The 7,166-nt window shown below is 35.1% G+C and overlaps 1 protein-coding gene across 2 annotated transcripts; it reads left to right on the top strand.

Moving 5' to 3' along the window:
* Positions 1 to 962: 962 nt before the first annotated feature.
* LOC145609395 (uncharacterized) lies at positions 963 to 6,223 on the top strand. Of its 2 annotated transcripts, none has more exons than XM_081664890.1 (4): positions 963 to 1,223; positions 5,154 to 5,334; positions 5,428 to 5,473; positions 5,648 to 6,223. In XM_081664890.1, exons 2-4 carry the CDS (start codon positions 5,155 to 5,157, stop codon positions 5,695 to 5,697), a joined length of 276 nt encoding a protein of 91 aa, XP_081521016.1. In that variant the 5' UTR covers positions 963 to 1,223; position 5,154; the 3' UTR covers positions 5,698 to 6,223. The 2 variants fall into 2 exon arrangements, with proteins under 2 accessions (XP_081521016.1, XP_081521015.1); XM_081664889.1 differs by having other exon boundaries at positions 5,105 to 5,334; positions 5,648 to 6,221.
* The last annotated feature ends 943 nt before the right edge of the window (positions 6,224 to 7,166 follow it).

Here is a 7,166-nt window from a genome sequence, read left to right as displayed (position 1 = left end):
CATTATCCACCCAATGACAAGTCACACACAAATAATGGTATCCATAGCTACTATCCCACGCATGTGCGGTTAAAGAAACTTTACAAGTAAGATTACTTAATTCTTCAACTAACCTCATTTTATACTCTAAGAAATTTTTCATGGCAGCTGAACGAACAGATTTTCTAGAGATTTTTTTGTGTTGGGGTTGTAGTGCTCTATTAATGTAATTGTTAAACGAATCATTTTCGGCGAAAAGAAAAGGTTGTTCAGCATGTACTAACATTTTCCCAAGTTCATCCCTATCCTTCTCATAATTGTAAGTGAAGCCATGTTGATGGTATTGAGAAATTTTGGGTTGAGTTGGGTCATTAGATGGTTCACCACATTTATTAACATGTCTAGTTAAGTGCCCCGTCCCGGACTTAGTTTTGGCCGAGAGAAATTTGGCTTTACTAGAGGAGGAGGAGGAGAGGTTCGAGTTTGATGCCATGATTAAAAATAGTATAATTAATTAAAACAAGAAATTAATAATTAATAACAATAATATTAATACAAGTAATAAGAACAGTAATATGAAAAATAATAATAACAATAACAGTAAGAATAAGAATAATAATAAATTAAAACAAAGATGAGTTAGATCTTACAGCCAAGCTTCGATTGGTTTCCACAAAATAATTTCACGAACTTTTAATTTTTTATAAGCATTTCGATAATTGAGATTCGAGTGAATTAGAGAACAAAAGATTATAAGAGATTAGAGAACAAGACTTTAAAATAATTGAGAATTGAGTTGATGAATTGTGAAAAAAAAAAAGGATGATGAGTTGACGTATTTATAGAGAATTAGAGAAAATAGCCGTTAAAATCAAAAGCTAGCCGGTAGAGAGCAAAAGCTAGCCGTTAAATAAGAGCTGTTGTAAAATATGGCTGTTACTCGTGCCGCCGTGCCGGGCTGTGGGCCGTGCTGGCGGGCCGTGCCACGGGCCGATATTGCGTGCCGCCCACGGGCTTATGCCGTTTTTTGGTTCACAGCACAGCCTACACCCTTGTTCCTAGTTTCGGGCCGCCCGCGGGCCAGCCCGGCCCATACCCAGCTCTCTTATTCTCAACATATTAACCTGCAATGTTGCTCAGAAAATACTTCAAAAAACAAAAACCTCCATTGAAGCGGGCAAGCGGCTACTCTGAATTCTCCATTGAAGCAGATTCCGAGCTTTCTATACTCCATTGAAGCGTAGGTAAGATGTTCTTCTTAATCACCTAATACCAGTTTCACAATCTAGTGTTAATTGTTGATTTTATTCAATTTAAGGTGGATTGATTATTGAGCTATGAATTGGTATATGGTAATGATTAAATACTACTCGAAGAACTTAATTTGATAATTGAGTCAAATTTGGCTGTTATTTTATTGCAAAACCCTTAAATGTTAGGGCGAAACTATGTAGATTAAACTTTTCTATGTTAAATTACTGTTTTTATATTAGTTTACTTTGTCATTTTTTTGTTGGTCTTAATTTTGCAATGTTGATTACTAGTATTAATATTGGATGAACTGTTTTGAATTATTGTTGGTATATTTTTGATTGGAAAGTTAAAATTTGCGCTAAATTTGATAGGATTCGGATGATGAAATTAGGAAAAGGTGTATTTGTATACGGCCAATATCTTTAGTTGTTTAATTGTATCGGAAGTATGATTTCATCATTAATGAAGAACCAAAGATGCAGATTCAAGTGTATAATTTGGCCATTTAAATTAGGTTAACAACTCTATCTTTCACCTATCAAGTGGGACTTTTGGCAACCCAATTGGATAAACCTAGGTATCCGTCTCTAAGCTCAGGCTTAGGAGGATTAGAGAAAGGCGATACTATGGCCACTTTTCCCGGATTCTTATTGGCCTCATAGGACAACCCCAAGGAAGGAAAACTATTTTGTTTGCACTGATAATTGGACATTTTACCTAGCAAGAAACAACCCATAATACCCAACTATCATTAGGTTGGCAATGAGAATTGAACCTCTAATCTCGTGGTTGTAAGGTGGGAACTCTACCATTGAGGTTCTACTTGTCGCTGAAGGCTTATTGGAGTTGGATGTTATCTTCTTTGAGGTTTTTTGCATCACAATGAGCTAGTAGATGGTTTTTATGGACTAGGAATTGTGCTCCCTACTGTAGACTAGTACTATTGGTGGAATTGACTAACGGTTGTGATGGGTTCAGTCTATGTAACTTTAGTATTGCTTCTTTTAAATAACTATATTTGGGCTGTCTTTGCAAGAGAAAGATAGATAAGGATCCATAGTTATTACATCAAGCATTCAAGCATAATGATTTTGATAGAGGAGTTGTTGAATTAATAGGTCAAAAGTAGTGCGGTGACTTGTTTTCTTGGGATGGTCTAAATACCTTGAGTCCTTGATTCATTTAGATGTCTACTCTGGCTATTCCCGAGTAGAAACTATGTTGCTGATTTGCATCCCAAAAACGATATATATTGCATGTTCTGTGAGCCGATGTAAGAGACTTATCAGCACATACTCTCTGACAATCCTAATTTAATTTCATTTTGGCATGGACTCTATGCTTGGCAACACACTTGATTAGCTACAAATAGAAGACATTGTTCCCTATTTTGCTCTAACAATGTTTCGTTGTAATGTATTATGAATCTGTTAAGCTGTCTTAGTTACTGCAGTTCATATGGTTTGGGATGTTAGAAATGATAATATTTTCAACAGTATAAATGTTTTGCTGTCAAATATTAGGGTTTATCTGGGTCCATTTCTGGATTTTTGAAGGTTTTTATTTGTTGTCAATATTGGGTTTTTGAAAGTTTTTTTTTTTTCTTCCAGAATTTAAAAGGGTGTTTCTTTTGATTTAGAGTGAGTTAAAATTGAGTTGGGATTTTGAAGGATTTATAATTTTCCAACTTCTGGTTGGGAGAAATTGAGGTGATTATGAAAGTTATATGGGTAGCAGAAAAGTGAAGTTTGAAGCAAAAATATCGTAAGCTTAACATCAGGGATACCTAGCTTTATTCCTACCATCCTGATCTCTAATTACGTGTAAGCTTTCTCCTTTTTCATTTACCAGTTTTGTCACTTTTCCAGATTTTTCTTAATTCTCTATAGCAATAGTTGTAGAACTTGTAGTCTTAGATAAGAGACCTTGTACTGTTTGTTGTTGAAAAGTTATAATTGTGTACTATTGTAATGTATTCAACATGTTAGTCTCTATGTTACTCGACTTTTAAAGTTTTGAAGTGTCCATACACATGTTGGAGTATATCATGGGTATTTAAGTAAGATATAGAGTCCAAGTTACATCGTTTAGGTTATATTTTTATGTGCTGAGTTTGTGTTGAAAGATCATTGAAGAATATTCTTAGCAATTATCATAGAGGGTAGTGGGTAATCTGCTGCTTTTGAAGAATGGTGTACTTTATGGGTTTGGGGTAAGCATATTGTAAATTTTTTATGATTTGACGCTCAGCTGAGTGTTTTTTTTCTAAAAAAAATCCGAAGCTAGCTGAGTACTGATTAAGAAATATGTGGCTGTTTCTTGTGTAGAAAATCTTTTCGACCCAGATTTTTACTGTACTTCGTAGCCCTGGGAACTTTATATGAGTAAGAGCCAAGAAACATTCTCTGGCACTACTTAAGTTTCTGTTTTACAGAGCTCTCAAATGAGCGAGAACATGGCTACTAGTTCTTGGAGGAAATAACTTGGTCTTCCACTATCTAAAGTAACATGTTATTATGATTTCTGAGTGGATGTTGTGCAATACAGAAGTGAATAGTTTCCTAGAGGTGGTGGAATCATGAACTTAAATTTCTTTTTAAGCCATATTGGCCACAAGAAAAAAGAGTTCCCTAATTACAGTCATGTATAAGACTATGAATAATCATGGTTCAAATTCGGGATCATAGCTGGGTATACATCCTAGATTTTCCTTTGACTTCTTTCTAAGCGTAATGAGTAATGATGATGCTGCTCCTACTAGTACTTCTTTGTTTAGGGCAGCACACATTTTGTTGGCCTATAATAACACGATTACAACTTAGTAAGTTTCTGAAACTTTATGATATGTTTTTTGGTAGTTACATGGATGGAAGAAAGAGGGGGGGGGGGGGGGGGGTATACTCAATTCTCTAGGTTACAATGAGTACCCATAAGATACTTTACACTACGACATAGGTATGAACACTTGACACTTTCAAGAAATATCAGAGGCATACCCTGTTTCAACTTTTTATAGCTAAGCTCAGTTGAATCAGTTTTAATGAGAGGAATATGCCCAAAATGTTGGGGGAATGTTATACATTGTCAGAGACTGTTATGTAATTGATAGACAACATCTCAAAATCATTGCTTGAAATGTGATAGTTTCTGGTACTTGGGATGTATACAAGCATACAACAGAAATTATAGCTTATCCTCACTCCTAACTAAAGTGAAACTCTAAGTATAGCCCGGGTATGGAAAAGAGTTGTTAGCTGCTAGCTGGATCTGAATGTGAGAGCTGCCTTGAACATCTGGTTGTATTGGCTTGTTTGACTTGCTGATTCCTTCTTAGGTGTTTTTCTTTTGAATATTTTACAGATAATAGTTTCACCCAAAACTCAGGGCTCTATGTAAATTCTTTTGAGTTTGCGCGCGTTTTGGGTGGGGGGGCGATCAGGTCAACTTCTGTGTCTTTCAATTCTCAAGTATGACTATTGATACTAGGATGTGTGCTCCCTGCAATCAAGTACTGGTGAAATGGGCTATAATGTGTCAGGTTAAGGAATATGGTGGCTTCAGTCTATTTAGCTTCAGTATTTGAAATGAAGCTGCTTTTAGAAAAAACTTCTATTGGCTATCTTGCAAGAGAAAGACTGCAAATCAATTAAATCCATAGTTATTACTATAAGCATAATGAATTTAGTAATGCATCTTGTTTCCAATATTTCTATCGTCTTAAATTGTTCTATTGCCTTTTTGTTTCTCCTTTTTATTGCCAAATCTTCTATCATGTGTAGCGCTCTATGTCATCACTTTGAAATATTTATGTACCGCTCTTGTGCTGAAATGAAATTGGTTCTTTTTTTCTTTCTTTTTTTATAAACTTCAGAAAATTGTCATTTGGCAACTGTTTCTGAGTGAAAGATATCCATTCACAGGATGAAGCCAAGTACAAAAGCAAACTTACACGACGAAAGCATCAAATCTGATCAATCATCATCCTTGCCATCTCAAGATTCTCAACAGCCACCACCACCAGTTCATCAAAATGACGCTGATGAGGAGGATGAGAGTGTGAAGCAACTTGGAGATTGCTCATCTTTGTACTTGTCGTTACAGGTACACAAGTATGGTACTAAATTACTACTATGTATAAGAAGATACAATTTTGTTTCTAATATGCAATTGTGTATAATCTGAACATACGTGTAGGATTGTCTGATTAAAACCGATAGAAACTGGAAATCGTGCCAAAAGGGTATGCTTTCTTTTCATCACTTAGTGTTTCTCTTTTTGGTTTATGTTACCATTTCTATCCTTCAAATTGATTAGATTAAAGTTTCTTTCAAAATCTTGTTGTCTAAAAGTAGAAATTTCAAAGTTTGCTCAAGTTCTTGTTAATTTTGTTCTTGCACGTTTTGCACTTGTGTAGAGGTTCAAGCTCTTAAGGCATGCAGCGAAAGGAAGAAGCAAGAGAAGTGACAAATGTTGCTGCACTAGAGGAGACCATATATTGAAGTAGCAATGCTCATTTGTTGCTCTTTAAGAACCTCAAGTTTGTCAAGCAACTGATTACAAGCAAGATTTTAGAGCACGAAGGTTCACACGTAGTTTGCCTTTCCCATTGAAGTAGCAATGCTAATGGATGAATGATTTTTCTCTGAAGTTGGCATGTTTGCAATGCTTTATTTGATAAAACTTGAGAGTGTCACTCACTCAGTTAGGTGGATAACAACAGTGGTTGGTTAAAATTACTGTGTTGCATTACAGGAAATAAATTCAAATTAACGTTCTTGGTTATTCATCTTTAAGGTGTTGATTGGACAACATTGGGCCAAGAGTAGCTCGAAGAACAATGATGTAAATAGGATAGGATCTTAAATGATTCGTCTATCCTCAAGGTTATTAATTATATAAAGTGAATAATACGTGTTCATTTTTTGAAGGGCTTATGCCACGTCTGAGCTTCGACCACTTGGTCAATCATGTATTCATTTATGACTTATAAACTACGGAGTATTACATTTTTTTTTTTTTTGAAAAATAACAATGATCACTCAACTTGTAAAAGGATCCACACTAGATATCAATCAACCTAAAATCTAATTAGGCCTTTAATAAACCAGCTAGAGAACTATTTGAAAGAAAAACCCATTGTAACAATGTTTAATGTAGATGAGGTGCACTAAAAGTATTATGAGACAAGGACAGATTAAAAAGGTAAATGCGGCAAACATGAAAGGATAAATAGACTTGTACAGAGCAACATAAAATATTCCGAGTCCTTTTCATAGAATTGTCCAATTTTTATGAAAAATCGGTGCAAACCGTGTAACTAATACGGGATGGAGAGAGTATTGTCAGTTTGTGACTGCTTTTTAGTTTTCTTTCGTAGAAATTGTGATATACACCCAAATATACAGTGCACCCAAAGGCATTATTTGCCCATTTTGATGATTATGGCTCATTATACGAGTATCATCAAATGAGTAAACAAATATCTTTGCTTACTGTACACCCGAGTGTACATAACAATCTCTCTAGTTTCGTGAAAGTTAGACGTGCTAGACATAGGCGGGAAAATACTACTCCAATTTGGGTGTTCAGTCTCTCTCCCCCATTCCCTTTCCTTTCAAGCAAACCTCCTTTTGCCTACTTTTTCTTCCACAAATCGCAAATCTTGACTAATTTCTCGCTCTTCAGCTTTATAATTCTTAAGGTATGTCTGCTCAACAATCTTAATTTGCCGTTAAAATGCTTATTTTCATGTTTTTATCTTCAAATTATTTCGTTTTGAATTCGAACTTCTATCTTCCATTTTTGTAATCGATTTGAGTTCGTAATTATTCTTCCTATCATCTCATATTCCTGTGAATTCTTGTGTGATTTGATTTATTTGATTGATTGAAGAATTGCTTTAAAAAACCCCTAAATTAAAACCCTAGTTAGGT

Source organism: Chenopodium album, chromosome 23, assembly GCF_948465745.1.
Source record: "Chenopodium album chromosome 23, dcCheAlbu1.1, whole genome shotgun sequence".
NCBI lineage: Eukaryota > Viridiplantae > Streptophyta > Magnoliopsida > Caryophyllales > Amaranthaceae > Chenopodium > Chenopodium album.
This window is presented reverse-complemented; position numbering and strand designations above follow the sequence as displayed.